General features: G+C 54.2%; 2 protein-coding genes across 4 annotated transcripts; both read left to right on the top strand.

The window, feature by feature from the left end:
- Positions 1-142: 142 nt before the first annotated feature.
- On the top strand, positions 143-5,481 carry IRF9 (interferon regulatory factor 9). Of its 3 annotated transcripts, none has more exons than XM_070377437.1 (10): positions 143-640; positions 1,388-1,568; positions 1,843-2,026; positions 2,278-2,408; positions 2,497-2,620; positions 2,724-2,795; positions 3,178-3,322; positions 3,569-3,975; positions 4,809-4,924; positions 5,052-5,481. In XM_070377437.1, the coding sequence occupies exons 2-10, from the start codon at positions 1,389-1,391 to the stop codon at positions 5,220-5,222; spliced, it is 1,530 nt and encodes a 509-aa protein (XP_070233538.1). In that variant the 5' UTR covers positions 143-640; position 1,388; the 3' UTR covers positions 5,223-5,481. The 3 variants fall into 3 exon arrangements, with proteins under 3 accessions (XP_070233538.1, XP_070233537.1, XP_070233539.1); XM_070377436.1 differs by lacking the exon at positions 143-640 and adding an exon at positions 730-1,209; XM_070377438.1 differs by lacking the exons at positions 143-640; positions 3,178-3,322 and adding an exon at positions 757-1,209 and having other exon boundaries at positions 3,634-3,975.
- A 4,586-nt stretch (positions 5,482-10,067) lies between these two features.
- On the top strand, positions 10,068-15,750 carry REC8 (REC8 meiotic recombination protein). Its single transcript, XM_070377428.1, has 18 exons — positions 10,068-10,664; positions 10,765-10,833; positions 10,944-11,246; positions 11,331-11,451; positions 12,149-12,233; positions 12,562-12,632; positions 12,856-12,949; positions 13,055-13,127; positions 13,205-13,281; positions 13,436-13,488; positions 13,805-13,951; positions 14,256-14,322; positions 14,410-14,570; positions 14,720-14,768; positions 15,025-15,091; positions 15,198-15,329; positions 15,404-15,510; positions 15,617-15,750. The coding sequence occupies exons 1-18, from the start codon at positions 10,609-10,611 to the stop codon at positions 15,706-15,708; spliced, it is 1,824 nt and encodes a 607-aa protein (XP_070233529.1). The 5' UTR covers positions 10,068-10,608; the 3' UTR covers positions 15,709-15,750.
- The last annotated feature ends 29 nt before the right edge of the window (positions 15,751-15,779 follow it).

The following is a 15,779-nucleotide window of genomic DNA, read 5'->3' as shown; positions in this document are numbered from 1 at the left end:
AGTAGTCCTTCTTCCTTCCTGACCTAACCATCCTGGGGCACCAGGGAAAGGGGAATGGGGTGAACACAGCTTTGTTAAAACTTGTGGGTAGCCAAGGGCAACCTCCCCATCCAGCCACCTGGCCTGGGCTTCTTCCTTCCCTGCCTCCTTTGTTTCTTTCATTGAATTCAGCTGATATCTAGGGTCACCTAGTAGGTACCAAGCAGGCACCATGGGGGGAATATAGATGGGCAAGTGGTACAGAGCTATACAGAGGCCCCAGGCCAGACTCCAGGACACTGCAGCCTCCCAGGGGAAGCAGCAGTGTCATAAAGACGTCAGATACAAGCAAAGGGAATCTTAAGGGAGGAAAGGGAAGGAGCCTGAAGCAGGAGAGGCCTTCCTCCACCTTCCGACAGCAGGATTCTAAATATAAGGTTCTCAGATGTTGCTTCCCCCTGGTGGTAACCAGTTGCCCTGCAACTCTGAGACCACGTGATTTCAGGGAAAGGGCCCTCCCTGGAGGAGAACTGAAACTTAGGGTGGGGACTGTAGGAAGGGGTGGAGAGATACAGAAGCTGCCCAGCTGGGAGCTGAGCTGAGCTGAGCTGGGCTGAGCTGAGGTCGGCTGAGACCTGGAACTGCCTGCACAGCAGCTCAGGTAAGATTAACCAAAAATGGGTATCAGCTTGGGCCTAGGTTTGGAAAGCCCGGCCAGACTGGAGGTGGTGGTAGGGGCTTCTGGGGACGCCTCTGCTAGACTGAGGGATAGAGAGCAGAAGGCCTGTGAGCTAGGGAGCTAGAAGTTTGGCCTGAGTGAAAGACTGATCCGGGGCCAGTGTCCCAAGCCCTACAGGCCAAGGGCAGGTGGACCTGCTATGGGGCTGTTTGGGGAAGAAGATAGCCCCCATCTCCTGATTGTTTTCTTGCCTTCTGGCCCTGCCCACTTCCGCCCCAGCTCTGCCCCAGCCCCCAGCTCCCTGCCCAACCTGCTCCTGGGACAAGCACAGAGGAAGTTTGGGAAACATCAAAGGAGTTGTGGGTGGTGGGTGAAGAGGGTTCAGAAGCAGCTACTGTAAACACTGGGGATCTAGACAGGACATCTCACCTGGAGCAGGACACCAGGGGAATTCTCTTCCAAACAGTAGATTCCTGAAAAATATCAAGACCAATGCCTAGGATTTCCCTCCAGACGTCACAGCTTGGGATGTTAAAAAGAAAGCATTTTTGGTACTTGCTAGTGATGGCAGAAATGAAACAATTCAGCCTTAGAATTTTGAGATACGTCTGGAGGCAAAATATAAATGGGATCTCCAGGGGCCCTGGCCAGAAGCCAACCCCAAGGGCCAGGGTCTCACTCTTCCCAAAGTGTCAGTTCCCCTGACACTTCTGTTGCTCTTATCCCCAGGATGGCATCAGGCAGGACGCGCTGCACCCGAAAGCTCCGGAACTGGGTGGTGGAGCAAGTGGAGAGCGGGCAGTTCCCAGGAGTGTGCTGGGAGGATGCGGCCAAGACCATGTTCCGGATCCCCTGGAAGCACGCAGGCAAGCAGGACTTCCGGGAGGACCAGGATGCCGCCTTCTTCAAGGTGAAGCCTGGAAACTGGCCTCTCGGAGGGAGGGGTGGAGCACACGCTGGCACTGTCACCCTGTAGGGTGACAGATAAACGGGCGATTGGAGGGTAGGACCAGCCCCACGCAAGATGGAAAGGCAAAACTCAGCAAGGATCTCGCGGTGGCAACAACTGAGCATAAACCTAGCTCGAGCCCTTCTGTGCGAGCGCTCAGGCTGTACATCCATGAAGCCAGGCGGGTCAGTGGTCCATTACCAGCGATCTCTTCTTTACTGCTGCTGTCTTCTAGGCCTGGGCGATATACAAGGGGAAGTACAGGGAGGGGAGCTCGGAAGGCCCTGCCATCTGGAAGACTCGTTTGCGCTGTGCTCTCAACAAAAGTTGTGAATTTGAGGAGGTTCCTGAGATCGGCCACAGGGATGGCGCTGAGCCCTACAAGGTGTACCGACTGCTGCCACCAGGAACTGTCCCCGGTGGGTGTCCCTGTGCCCCACCACTCTTAAAATCAGCAGCTGGGGGTGGAGTGTGGGGGAAGGATGGAGTTCTGCGCCTCCCAGGAGGGTGGTGGGCCTCCCTCCAGGCCCCTGGCTCAGAGATCTGCCCTGTCCTTGGGAAGGAGGTTCCCTGCCCAGTCCTGCCAGTGCTTTCACTGCCTCCTGTCTTTCCCCTTCCTTCTGTGCCCACTTAAGGCTCTGACGTTTGCCTCCCTCTCAACGTTCCACAGCTCAATCAGGGACCCAGAAATTACCATCAAAGCGACCCCACAGTTCTGCATCCTCTGAGAAGAAAGAGGAAGAAGTTACCGCAAAGAACTGCATACTCAGCCCCTCGTTGCTCCAGGAGCCCCCTCAGAATGTGAGAGCTGGGGAGGGAACCGGATGGGTCTGAGGGCAGAGCAGTGACTGGGGGCGAGGTGGGCCAACCACAGGAACTGTGTCTGCAGGAGATGGTGGAGACCAATGGGGGAGCTGGCCGTTTAGACTTTGGGAGCACCGGAAGCAGCAGTAGCAGCAGCAGCAGCAGCGGAAGCAGCAGCAGCAGCAGCAACAGCCCTGAGCCTCAGGAAGGTACTGAGTGCCCTGCCTTTTTTGTCATCCTCCACACCACACCCTATGGCCCTTGGACTCCCCGGTCCACTCTGAATGACCAGTACCTCTGCCTCCCTTCCAGGTAGGGACACAGCTGAGGCTCTTTTCCAGGGAGAACTGCTGTCCCTGGAGGTTCTGCCCCCTCCAGATTCAGGTACTTGGCGTTTCTGACTCACCCCTGTCCCTGTCTCCCTTCATCGTCCTAAGGCCATGCATGTGTTATCTAATCTGTCAGGGCTTGCAGCAGGCTCCCTGACCCAGAGGCACTGGTTTCTAGGCAGCATGCCTGCCAGATTCCAGACTCCACACAGCTCACTTCTCAAAAATACCCCCTACACATTCTCTAACCTGGAAATCCACTTTGAGATGTTGATTCTGTGGGTTAAGTAGAGGCCTGATCTCAGGGACCCTCTTGTAAACTGTAAGACCCTGAGCATTAAGGCCTCAGTGGAAACCTATGTATTAGCTCCTCTCCTGAGTGCTGGGAGCCAGGGAATTCCCATGGTGTAGTGGTAAAGAATCTGCCTGGAATGCAGGAGACCTGGGTTTGATCCCTGGATCGGGAAGATGCCCTGGAGAAGAAAATGGCAACCCACTCCAGTATTCTTGCCTGGAAAATCCCACGGACAGAGGAGCCTGGCAGGCTACAGTCCATGGAGTTGCAGAGAGTCAGACCCATACGTAAGGGCTGGGAAAGCATGAGTGGAAGACCCGCCCGCCCCCTGCCCCGCCCCCGGCTGCTGAGGTTTGGGGGATGAGGAGAGGAAAGGCAAGGGTCTTCTCTGTCCTCAGAAGGTACAGCTGCTGCCCCCGCCTCGCAGCCTGCCTGGTGCTTACCAGCCCTCATTTGGTCTCTGTGAGGCCCACCTTCCTCACCAGCAAAATGAGGATATTGGATTCGCAAGGTGTCCCTCTTCATTTCTCCAGAACTTCCTGCCAGTTAGTGGGCCCCCTGGAGGGCACTGGTGCAGCTGGCCTTTCTCTGTCTGCAGACTACTCTCTGCTGCTCACCTTCATCTACAACGGGCGTGTGGTGGGTGAGGCCCAGGTGCAGAGCCTGGACTGCCGCCTCGTGGCTGAGCCCTCAAGCTCCCAGTGCAGCATGGAGCAGGTGATCTTTCCCAAACCCGACCCACGCGAGCCCGCCCACCGTCTGCTGAACCAGCTCCAGAGAGGGGTCCTGCTGGCCAGCAACTCCCGGGGCCTCTTTGTGCAGCGCCTCTGCCCCATTCCCATCTCCTGGAACGCGCCCCAGATGCCACCTGGCCCGGGTCCGCACCTGCTGCCCACCAACGAGTGCGTGGAGCTCTTCAGAACCAGCTACTTCTGCAGAGGTGAGGCTGCTCCAGCCAAGCACCTGAGCCCCTTCCCCCACCTCCACTCCCCACCTGTAGGCCGGCCGTCACCCTGTGCTCCCTCCAGCCAATCCCCCAGCACAGTCCAGGCCTGGCCCCTGCACTTGTGTGGTGCACATCCCAGGGCTCAGCCCTGGCAGCCCTCCTTCCTGGGCCAAGGCCACAGAAGGTGAGGCCCAGGTGGAGCTCACCACCATAATATTGCATCTCAGGAGCGCCACCACATGGGAGCGTACAGTAATTACAAGAAGGTGTGCTTTGCACCACACCCCTCTCCCCCGCCAGACACACTCGCACAACAACCATCCACACTTGTGAGAGCTGTGCATGTCACATGTTCTCACCCACTGCTCGAGCTGCCCTGGGGTTCCGCCTCTCCCAACCATGCTGAGAATTCTACTTCCTGCCTCCATTCAGCTCTCAACGGGACCTTGGGACTGGGGCCAGGAATATAGGGGATGCAGAGCGTGAGTGTGGAAGGGAGTGAACAGGCAACCAAGGTGTGGCATGGCTGTGTCAGCAGCCAGGGCTGCTGCCAAGCGGACCCTGAGCTCCCCCAGCAGAGGGGTTTCAGGGTGTGTGACGATCGGCTACCCCTAAAGGGGCCCTTTCCCTGTTGTCCTCAGGTGAGTAGCAGTTTAGCTCCTAGCACGAGACAGCGGTCCCACCACCCCCGGCTCCTGCTCTAGCCTTGGCCTCCGAGTGGCCCCATCACCACCCCTCTTCCTCCCTTATGGGTTCCTCCTTCGTCCCTCCCTGCCTGGGGCCTTCTGTCTTCTCTTTCTTCCAACTCCTGGCCTTTTCTCTCTCAGACTTGGCCAGGTACTTCCAGGGCCTGGGGCCCCCACCCAAGTTTCAAGTGACACTGAACTTCTGGGAGGAGAACCCTGACCCCAGCCACACCTCACAGAGTCTGATTGCGGTGCAGGTGAGTCAGCAGAGCCTGCCTGCGCGGGGGTGGTATGTTCCAGAGAAGGCATCCTGGGGAAGAAGGCCCGGGGTATAGCATCTGGCCCTGTGGTGCTCAGGGACCCCTCTCCCACCTCTCCGCACAGATGGAGCAGGCCTTTGCCCGACGTATGCTGAAGGAGACCCCAGAGGAGCAGGCGGCCACCCTGTCTCTGCTGCAGAGCCTGCAGGACCCGGTGCCTCCTCTCCTCTCTATCCCGCCCGTCTTCTTTGAGACAGCCTCAGCCTCCTTGCTGTCAACCTGCCTCCCACAGTGAGCGTTCTCATTGGTGGTCTGTGATGACTTTGTCCCTCAACTCCTCATGGACACTGATTGGTGGGAAACTCAAGAATGACTTTTTTTTTCCCAATTTTGAGATAAACCGTCTTTCATCTCTGAGGAACTGAACAGGGCAAGTCCAAATGGTGTGAACGCAGTGGGCCTTTCCCTCTGCCCCCAACCCTAAAACCTAGCACTTTATATTTTTGTCTTAGATCTTCACTAAGGATTTAAAATAAAATGTTACTGAAAAAGGACTCCGCATCGGATTCATTGAGAGAAGAAGGCAGCGGGATCACAGGGAGATGATGGAGATGTCACCTGAGAGCAGGGTTCCCAGGGTTTCTTACTGCTGGTGTCTCTGGGCCCCTCTCCCCTCCTCCACCCACAGGTTCTGGTGAGGGAGTTGTCCAGGCTCTGTGGGTTCTGGGCCCAGCTCTCTGTGTCCTCTGGGCAACCAGGACTGGAGGGAGGGTTGGGGTCAGCCACCAAGAAGGGCTCCAAGCCACCTTCTCTCATGGGAAAGTCCAGTGTCCACAGCCCGTGGCTAGAGGCCTCTGATTCAGCCCAGGGTTGAACTCCTACCTGGAAGCCTCAATGAACAGACCTGAAACCATGAGCTCGAGGCCCTGGGGCCTGGCATGGGAGGACATCAGAGGGATGAGGGGTTGAGCCTCCCGTGCCCGAGGCGGATCAGGTCCTGGAGCCTCTCTCCCAGGGTCTGGGGCACTGTCACCCTCACTGAAGGGTGCTCCCATGCTGGTCTCCTTGCTCCGCCAGAGCCCCACGACAAACAGCCTAACCTAGACTGCCCCGTCAGCAGCACTGTGTTTGTGGGGATCCCAGGGGCCCAAATCCACCAACACCTCTCTTACTTTGTGTTTATCTTGCTCCCAAATTGGAAGTTCTTCCCAAGGACGACTTGCCAGCGGGCCTCCTACCTCTCTGGACGTTCACCTTCACCAAACTAGTTCACCACTTACCAAACTGCCATAGCCTCCAGCTCCCCCCTCCCCATACAGGACACCAGATGGACAGAGAAGGAACCTCCCAAACCAGCTCCTTCCTGTGATGCCACTTATATAAGCTTTGAGTGGTTCAGCTACATCATTAAGTCTAGACAGACGTCTGGCTTCTTGAGGAAGTCCTTACTGTCTCACCTGACAAATGTCAGCGCTGCTTTGGCGCCTTCCTGCCTCCTTGGACCTTCCTTGTCCCTCCCGAGACAGGCCCTGCATAGGCAGTGAGGAAGTCGGGTGCTGAGTGCGCAGGGGCACAGGCCCTTTACTTCCTGTTCTGTCATACCCCACCTCCAACCCATCAGCTGGTTCTAGCATCCCTTTCAGAATTCTCTCCAGAATCTGGCCTCTGCTTCCCTCGCTAAGACTGATTGTTCAACCAGTTATCTCCCACACCTCTTCTTTCTGCTTCCTTCCACATCTTTTCTGCTTCTACTCTTGTTCACCATCAGTCCATTCTCAACACAGAAGAGATCCTCTTAACACATAAATCTCATCGCGTCACTCCTCTGCTCAAAGCTCTCCAATAGTTTTCTGTTCACTCAGGGAGGAGCCCAAATCCTCTCCTTGGCCTCCAAGGGGATGTGACTCCTATCCACCTTTCTAACCTCACCTCTTGCCATACTTCTCCTTAGTCACTTTGCTCTAGGCTCCTTGAACCTGCCAAACACATTTCTGCCTCAGGACCTCATTGCTGCTTGTTAAGTTTTTTTTTTTTTTTTTTTTGTCAAAAACACTCTTCTTTCAGGTAAGCACTTTGACTTGCCCCCCTTCTCTTCAGAGAGCTTCCCTGAGCACCTGACCCAAATAGCACCCCTCACTCCTCTATTCTGTTACGCTGCCTCATTTTTCTTCACAGCACAGATTATGACCTCATACATTTCTGTTTGTCTATTTGATTATCATCACTCCTTTCCTATTCCTTGAGAACAGGGACTTATTTTGTTCATTGCTACACCCCCAGTGCCTGGAGGACTGCCTGATACATGGTAGGCATTTAATAAATATTTGTTAAATGAATGAACGAATTACTGTATCCCTTATCTCTTAAACTAGGTTATAAGTGCCTTAAAGGCAGATGCCCCCAACTTTATCATATGTGTGCCCCAGTGTGAACCCTTAGGAACATTGGCAATATATGATCAAAACAATTTGTAAGTATCATGAAGAAACCAGTTTAGCCAGGCACCATGGAAGGATTGGGAACACTGGAATTCAAAAGAGTTGAGTTCCCAACCAGGCTGCCACTGCAGAGCCGTGTGGTCTGGCAGAAACAGTCTGTATGGGCCTCTCTTTTCTCACCATGAAGGCAAGTCTTGGACTAGATTTTGGAATCCCATTCACCCTTAATATTCAGTGGTTGTAAATTTAGGGCAATTGTACATTCATTTGACAAATATTTGCTAAGTTTCAGGCACTAAAGGAAAAAACAAGACCCCAATCTTTTTTTTTTTTCCCCAAGACCCCAATCTTAAGAGCCCCTGGATTGAAGGAGCAAAATAAAATAGGGTTAGTTTGGCTCTAATAAGAGCTGAGGTGTTGTTTTTTTTTTTTTTAATTGAACTACAGTTGATTATTGTTTTAGTTTCAAAAGTACTAAACAAGGTTATGTACATTTTTTTCAGATTCTTTTTCCACTATAGATTATTGCAAGATACTGAATATAGTTCTGTTATACAGTAGGTCCTTGTTTCTTTTAAATATAGTGGTGTGTATCTGTTAATCCCACAATCCTAACTCATCCCTTCCTCCCCTTCTCTCTTTGGTAACCATAAGTTTGTTTTCTATGTCTGTGAGTCTATTCCTGTTTTGTAAATAAGTTCATTTGTATTCTTTTTTAGGTTCCACATATAAGTGATAGCATATCATTGTATTTTTTTTACTTCACTTAGATAATTTCTAGGTCCATCCATGTTGCTGCAAAAGGCATTTTTCATTCTTTTTTATGGCTGAGTAATATATTCCATTGTATATGTGTATATATATAAATATATACCCCACATCTTCATCTGTTGATGGACACTTAGATTGCTTCCATGTCTTGCCTATTGAAAATAATGCTATGAACATTGAGGTATGTGTCTTTTCAAATTAAACTTTTTGTCTTTTTTGGAAATATGCTTAGGAGTGGGATTGCTGGATCATATGGTAACTATTTTTAGTTTTAATCACCATACTGTTTTCCACTATGGCTGCACCAATTTACATTCCCACCAATAGTGTAGGAGGGTTCCCTATACTCTACACCTTCTCCAGCACTTATTATTTGTAGACTTTTCAGTTATGGCCATTCTGATTGATGTAAGGTGATACTTCACGGTGGTTTTGATGTGCGTTTCTCTAATAATGTTGAGCATATTTTTATGTGCCTGTTAGCCATCAGTATATCTTCTTTAGAGAAATGTCTATTTAGATCTGCCCACTTAAAAAATATTTTTAAATTTGTATTTTTTTTTTTGGCTGTGCTGGGCCTTATTGCTGCGAATAGGCTTTCTCTAGTTGCAGTGAGCGGGGAGCTACTCTTTACAGTGCATGGGCTTCTCGCTGCAGTGACTTCTCTTGTTGCAGGGCATGGTTCTAGGGCTCGTCGGCTCAGTAGTGGCGCGTGGGCTCAGTAGTTGTGGCGCATGGGCTTAGATGCTCCACAGCATGTGGGATCTTTCCAGAGCAAGGATGGAATGCGTGTACCCTGACCACTGGACCACCGGGGAAGTCCCCTTTTGCCCATTTTTTTGATTGGATTGTTTGTTTTTCTGATACTGAATTGTATGAGCTGTTGTATACTTTGGAAATTACGCCTGGGTTAGTCACATCATTTGCAAATATTTTCCCCCATTCTGTAGGCTTTTCCCCTTTTGTTTATGGTTTCCTTTGCTATTCAGAAGCTTCTAAGTTCCATTAGGTTCCATTTATTTTGGAGTTTAATTTCTTTTGCCTTAGAAGACTGATCTAAGAAAATATTGCTCCAATTTATATCTGACAATGTTTTGCCTCTCTTCTCTTCTAGGAGTTTTATGGTGTCATGTCTTATTTAAGTCTTTAAGCCACTTTGAGTTTATTTTTGTGTATGGTGTGAAAAGCTGAGTCTTAGAGACAGAAGCACGCCCTGGAGTCAAGGGTGAAAAGTGCACTCTAGACCAAAGAAATGACTATGCAGGAGGCATGAGGAAAGGAATATTTGCAACTACAGCCACACAATTTATAGCACATAAACAGTTGTTTGAGACAAACAGCTTTTGCTATGCTGATAAATACGCCCTACATCCAACAAAACTAAGGTCTCAGCCAGGAGAACATTCACACCTGGGAAACAGCCAGGAGAGGAATGCCTACAACCTAAGCTGTTCAAGTTTAGGAAGTGACTTGGCAAGTCCCTCACTGCTTGTGAGATCTTTCTTCCCCATCGACCTGTGGTGGCTCCAAGGCCACCTCACACCCGTTCACCATAGGCCTTAAGCTGGGCACAAAAGTAGACCAACCACTTGCTGCTCCGTGGGATTCGGAAAAAGGCTTAGGTCTAACTGCAAGTCAGGCGCCCTAAACAGGGCCTGGCGATTGCCCTTGTCATGACGCAACCTCCTCTGCTAGTTGAAGCACCCTTGTTACCAGGCTCGGTGCTCGGAGTCTCCTCCCCACTCATTGGTCCACGGGGAAGCACCTCTGAGGAACCTCTGTTACCCGGGCGAGGATGAGAGCCCATTGGTCCAGACACCTCACAATCCCTCCAACCTCCCCCCACCGCCTGCAGGGTTCGTCCCATTGGTTCGCTGCCTGCCTCGGGAGCCCCCTGTTGCCTTGGACTAGACTACTTAGCGCCCCGAACGAGCGCCCCCAAGTTGACCCTGTTCCCCATTGGCTGCTCTGGAGACCGCGCCATCTAATGAGGAGCAAAGTGCAAAGCACCAGAGCACGCGCTCCCCGCGGCGGGATCTAGGCTGCAGGAGCGGACCGGCGGCGGCCGAAGCTGCGCAACAGTCAGCTGCCGGGCCTATCTGCAGAGGACACCCGTTCTCCTTCGGACCGGGCCTGGGCTGTAGCTCGGACCCTCTTCCTTCGCGAATCTTGGCATCTCCAACCTGGAACCCAATCTGCAAGGCTCCCGTTAAGTTCGAAGCACCCACGTGGTGTGCAGACTGGCTCAGGGCTGACGTATATCCAGTCTGTGTCTCCATTTACTTATCCCCTTAATCATTTATCCACCCATACATAGTTCATCGGTTCCTTTATTTGGCATTCTGGGTCCACCTGCCACGCTACTTGTCCACATCCTTCTCTCCAACGGTTTGGGAAATTTTGTACCCTGAAGAATTTGGATTGACATCTGAACGGAAGTGGTGTAGACGAGGGTGAAACCCTGGAGGGACCATGTTCTATTATCCCAATGTGCTTCAGCGCCACACCGGCTGCTTCGCCACCATCTGGTAAGGGCGGGCCCGGCCAGGGTAGGTGCTCTGGGAGGGACACCCAGGGGTCCCAACCTGAGGGCTCCCCCTCCCTCTACACCCCTCATTCTTCTTCCAGGCTGGCAGCGACGCGAGGCTGCCGGTTGGTGAAGCGCGAATACCTGAACGTGAATGTGGTGAAGACCTGGTAAGGTCCATAAAGAGTGGCCCAGGGCTGGGGTGGGTTAGCAGATGGACTGGGCTGGGCAAGGCTGTAGGTCTTTGGTGCAGCAGTGATGGCGGGCATTGTTCCCCCAGCGAGGAAATCCTCAATTACGTGCTGGTGCGAGTTCAGCCCCCGCTGCCGGGTGCACCGCGGCCCCGCTTCTCGCTCTACCTCTCAGCGCAGCTCCAGATTGGCGTCATCCGGGTCTACTCTCAACAATGCCAGTACCTTGTAGGTAAGGCTGGAAGGCTTGGATGTAGGGCAGTGCCGAGTGGTCCTCCCCTGGGCGGGCACTGTAGCTTGCCCTCCCTCACCACAGAAGACATCCAGCATATCCTGGAGCGCCTGCACCGGGCACAGCTGCAGATCCGCATTGATATGGTGGAGACTGAACTGTGAGTGCATCCCTGGGGCTGGGACCACCCGGTCTTTGGAAGGGAACTTGGCCTCAGTCCTTGACAGCCCACGGTCTCCCTCAGACCCAGCCTGCTGCTGCCTGACCACCTGGCCAGGATGGAGACTCTGGAAGATGCTCCAGACCCCTTTTTTGGGATGATGTCTGTGGCTCCCATGCTGCCTGATCCCTTTGATATCCCTCAGGTAGGTCTCCTCCCCCTCGGACAGCTCAGACTGATGAGCTGACAGTGCAGAGGGGCATGCTATTTCTGTGCCGGTCCAGCACCAGGGTTGGGGGGTAGCCTGCTCCAGCTCTGCCCCACAGGAGTCAGTGCAGGGCAGCTGTCATGGTGGGCCTATCCAGACAAGCCTGCTACACTTACCTATTCAGGACCAACCTAGAGGCAGCTTTGTCTTCACACCATTCCTCCAGGCCCTCAGTGTCCCTCGGCACTGGGTTTTCCATGTCCTTGTCCATCCACTCCTAACACCCCTACAGCTTAGACCAGCTTTTATTGAAGTGCAGTTGATTTACAGCGTTGTGCTAGTTTCAGCAGCACAGCATTCTTTGTGCTGGCTTTTGCTGGGGTCATACACAAACTTATCTCCCCACTAGACAATATCCTCAAGGTCAAGGATCTTTTGTTTCCTCTGTCCCTGACAACACTTGACCCCAGGATGCAGTACTTCTTTCACAAAGTGACCCAGGCTAGATGATTGGGCGGGGGCAGGAATGGAAGGGGAGCTGGATGGTGAGTGGGTTCAGCCTGCATGCTGCTGTTAGTGCCACAGGATTAGGCATAAAGGGGTGTCACTGTCCATTGTCTGAATAAGGTTGTAAAAGTGGGGGAGCAGGGCACTGAAGCTGAATCCCGTCTTTTGTTCCCATCCCTTCCCAAAGGTTCGACACCTTCTAGAGGCTGTGACCCCAGAGAAAGTTCCTGAAGAGATCCCTCCTGAAGTCCCCGTAGAGCCTCGGAAGCCAGGTGAGCAGAGACCCTTCTTTCTGGTGAGAGACAGAGGAGCGCCCAAGGGCCGAAGAAATAACTGTTTTTGAGCTTCTTTCAGGAGCAAGGCCTTGGGAGGGGCACTACAAGATTCTTACAAGATTGGAATTATTATGCCCATTTTACAGATGAGGAAAGTGAAGTCCATAGTAGTTAAGCAATATGCCTTGGGTCAGACTGCCAGTGACTGGCCAGGGCCTGACTAGAACCCAGGTTGGCTTGACTCTAGAGTCCGTTTTTGCCTTACGTACATGGGTGTGGGGACTTGAAAAGAAACAGAGGCTGTGTGACTTCCCTCCCCCTCCAGAAAGGATTCGGGTCACCCCCGAAGCCATCACGATCCAGGAGGCGGAGCCCATACGTATGCTGCGGATCGAGGTGAGCTGTCCCCCTGCACACAGAGTCCAAGGCCTGAGTCCTGCGTCTGATGGCCCAGGCCCCCTGTACCCGCTCCTTCTGCCTCCAGAGTCCTGCCTTCTTGCCTCCATTTCTCTACCCCTTCCCTCGATGCCTGAGTACCCATAGGCTTCCTCAGCCTGGCCTGGCCTGGCCCTGTGGCATGTCTCTCAGACAGAAATGAAATTGTCACCTCTCCTGACAGGGTGAACTGGACCTCCCAGAAGTCAGCCGCCGAGAATTGGACCTGCTGATTGCTGAGGAGGATGAAGCCATCTTGTTAGAGGAACGTCGGCTAGGTAGGACCCGCCTGGCAGTGGACGGTCAGACCCCAGGCACTGGCCATCTGGGCCGGGCAATGTTCACATCTCTTCTGTGTCCTAAGCTTGATCCTCTCTTCACAGAATTAAAAGAGGAGCCCTGGGCCCCAGAGCGGGAGATCACAGTACCCCCGCCCTCGCCTTTAGCTCTTGTAGGGTAAGGGCAGGAGCCCCGGGCCAGGTAGGGGTCAGCGCTGGGAGGGTGTTTTCATCCTCTTGCCCATTTCCCCTCAGGGTGGAGGAGGCAGCAGAGCCACTTCCCAGGGAGGTCCTGGCCCCAGAGGAGCTGAAGCCGGAGGTCCCACTTCCCGGTGAGTACCCACTAAACCAGGGTCCTTCCTGGGGGTCCTGGCACAGCTGCTGCAGACAATGCCCTGTAACCCAACTTGCTGAAGGGAGGACCCTCTAGCTTCTCACCTGGGTGGCTTTGAGGGCAAAAGGTGTGGACCTAGACTGTTGTTGCAGAGGTGACACCCCCGCTGGAGCTGCGTCCGCCACCCATCCCAGTCAGCCCTGAGGTGAGTGGTGCCCCTCCACACTGCCTCCTCTGCCAGAGCTCCTCACCCATTTTCAGTTTCCTCAAGGCCCCTGCTGGCTTCCACAGGCCTTTGTCCAAGTTTGTACAAGGTAGCCTGGTCCACACCCCATTTTATCCAGCCTAAACTTCCCAGATGGGAACCTCATACAGTGGGGGCTGCACCCCCCGAGTCCCCACCCAAGCCCTTCACCAGGGCACCTCTAGGGATTGGGAGTGTGGGGCCTATTTACAGTCCACCAGGACCTCAGGAAAAAGAGTAATGGGTAGCCTTGCCCCCACCTCCCCTCCCCATTCAGTGGAGGAGGCCCCCAGTCCCCCCACCTCCCAGGGGCCCACCAGCTCGCCGTCGCCGCCGCCAGTTGTTATTCTGGGACGAAGAGACTCAGATCTCCCGGAAGGAATTCCAGGAACAACTGCAAACCAGAGCCCACTGCAGGGAGTGTGTGAGTACACCCCAGCCTCTGGAGGGATGGAGGGAGGCAGGTGCATGCTGGGCCATCTAAACTCCTGGGGGAATCTTGAGAACAGTCCCCAAAACGCATGGGTTGGGGAGCTGCCCATGCAGCACTTCATGACCCTACCTAGCACATCCAAGGGCATCAATTGAAAAATCATTTTAACAATCAGCAGAGCAGGCAGGTGCACGAGCCTGGAAGAGCTGGAAGGCCAGAGGCCTTGGAACGAGGCATTACAGGTGAAGGGCCACAGCTCCTTCCTAACTGGTTTTCTGGCCTTCTCTGCACACAGCCAATGGTCCAGCCTCCTGAGAGGATGATCAGGACCCCTGTGGAGCTGTTCCGAAACCCGACTTACTGTGAGGAGTGATGGGAGCTGGTGTAGGGGATCCTCCACACCCCTATTCCTCACACCTCAACCCCCTCCCTGCTGCCCCTCTCCTCAGCTGGCTGGCTACCCCCAGAACTGCTGGCTTTCTGGACCCACTGTGCCCAGCCACCTCCAAGGGCACTAAGGCGAAGGCTGCCTGAGGAGCTAGAAGAGGCTGAGAGGGAGGCAGCGGCTGAGGAGGAAAGGAGAAAGGCTGAGACTCCGAGCGATATTGAGGTAGCGGCCCCCTCAGTCCTTCCTGGAGCCCCGTCTGCTCTGACTAAAGTCCCACAGGCCGCCTTCTGCCCACATGAGCCAACAGGCCTGCCTTACCCCTGCCCCAGGTGCGATGCTTGGGGCCTTAGCTCTCTTTCTTTCATCCCCAGGTCCTGAGGGAGGCCCAGGAGCCCAGTGGGCCCCTCATGGTATCTTCTGGTAAGTACCTGGAGAAGGGGCAACGGAAACCACCACTCTAACCACTGTCCCGGGAAAGTGGAGCCTCAACTGCTGACAGTTCTTGTCAGTGCATTTAACATAAGGACTCACAGACTGATTATCTTCATTCCCCTCCCTGCCAAGTGCCGTTAGCAAGTCACTGCCCACTGTGGCACCCAGTTGAGCCAGGTGACCCCAAATCCTGACTGCTCAGATGCACACAGATAAGCTCAAGACACTCCCCTTTCCCTGACAGAGCTCTCCCTGGAAGTAGCTGAGGAGGAGAAGACCCGCATCAGCCTCGTGCCCCCGGAAGAGCGGTGGTGAGCAGCAGCCTGCCCGCAGCCCTGGCCAGGAGGGGCAAGCAGTGGGACGGGCCTGTCACCGCTGCCTCCTCCCCTGCTCCGCCCAACTCGTGTGTTCTTCTAGGGCCTGGGTGGAGGCGGAGCAGCCAGAGGCCCCTGTGCTGCCTGTGGTGCCTGAGCTCCCAGAGGTGCCCGTGGAGCTGCCCGTGGAGCTGCCCCCAGAGCCCGAGCTGCTCTCGCTGGAGGCTGTGCACAGGTACCAGGAAGGACGTCCCTCCACGGGTGGCCGGGCTGCGGCCTCACCTGACGGTTCTTGGTTCTTAACCACAGGGCAGTGGCGCGGGAGCTGCAGGCCGACAGGGAGCCCAACTTCAGCAGCCTGGTGCCACCTCTCAGCCCCCGCAGGATGGCCGCCCGCGTCTTCTACCTGCTCCTGGGTGAGTGAGGAGCGTGTGCGCCCACGCGGAGGGTGGGGAGCGGACACACGGGCCAGAGGCTGTGGTAGCGACTCCTCTGACCGCCCCCTCCTCCTCTGTTGACCAGTGCTTGCCGCACAGCAGATCCTTCGTGTGAAACAAGAAGAGCCATATGGGCGCCTCCTGATCCAGCCAGGGCCCCGATTCCACGACAGTTAAGAGCCAATTTACAAAGCTGCCAGGCAACCAACTACATTACACTGTGTCCTTCTGAACGTGTATCTCTGTCC

Source organism: Bos mutus, chromosome 10, assembly GCF_027580195.1.
Source record: "Bos mutus isolate GX-2022 chromosome 10, NWIPB_WYAK_1.1, whole genome shotgun sequence".
NCBI classification, from domain to species: domain Eukaryota; kingdom Metazoa; phylum Chordata; class Mammalia; order Artiodactyla; family Bovidae; genus Bos; species Bos mutus.
Note: the sequence above shows the minus strand (reverse complement) of the source record. Positions and strands in the feature narration are given on the sequence as shown.

What these genes read in the sequence shown, in the direction of transcription:
- REC8 (XM_070377428.1), top strand. Translation starts at nt 10,609, where the DNA reads ATGTTCTATTATCCCAATGTGCTTCAGCGCCACACCGGCTGCTTCGCC. An exon ending in GGCTGCTTCGCCACCATCTG is followed by an intron (nt 10,665 to 10,764) that starts GTAAGGGCGGGC and finishes TTCTTCTTCCAG; the next exon opens with GCTGGCAGCGACGCGAGGCT. An exon ending in GTTAGAGGAACGTCGGCTAG is followed by an intron (nt 12,950 to 13,054) that starts GTAGGACCCGCC and finishes CTCTCTTCACAG; the next exon opens with AATTAAAAGAGGAGCCCTGG.
- IRF9 (XM_070377436.1), top strand. Translation starts at nt 1,151, where the DNA reads ATGCCTAGGATTTCCCTCCAGACGTCACAGCTTGGGATGTTAAAAAGA. An exon ending in TTAAAAAGAAAGCATTTTTG is followed by an intron (nt 1,210 to 1,387) that starts GTACTTGCTAGT and finishes TCTTATCCCCAG; the next exon opens with GATGGCATCAGGCAGGACGC. An exon ending in GCCACCAGGAACTGTCCCCG is followed by an intron (nt 2,027 to 2,277) that starts GTGGGTGTCCCT and finishes AACGTTCCACAG; the next exon opens with CTCAATCAGGGACCCAGAAA.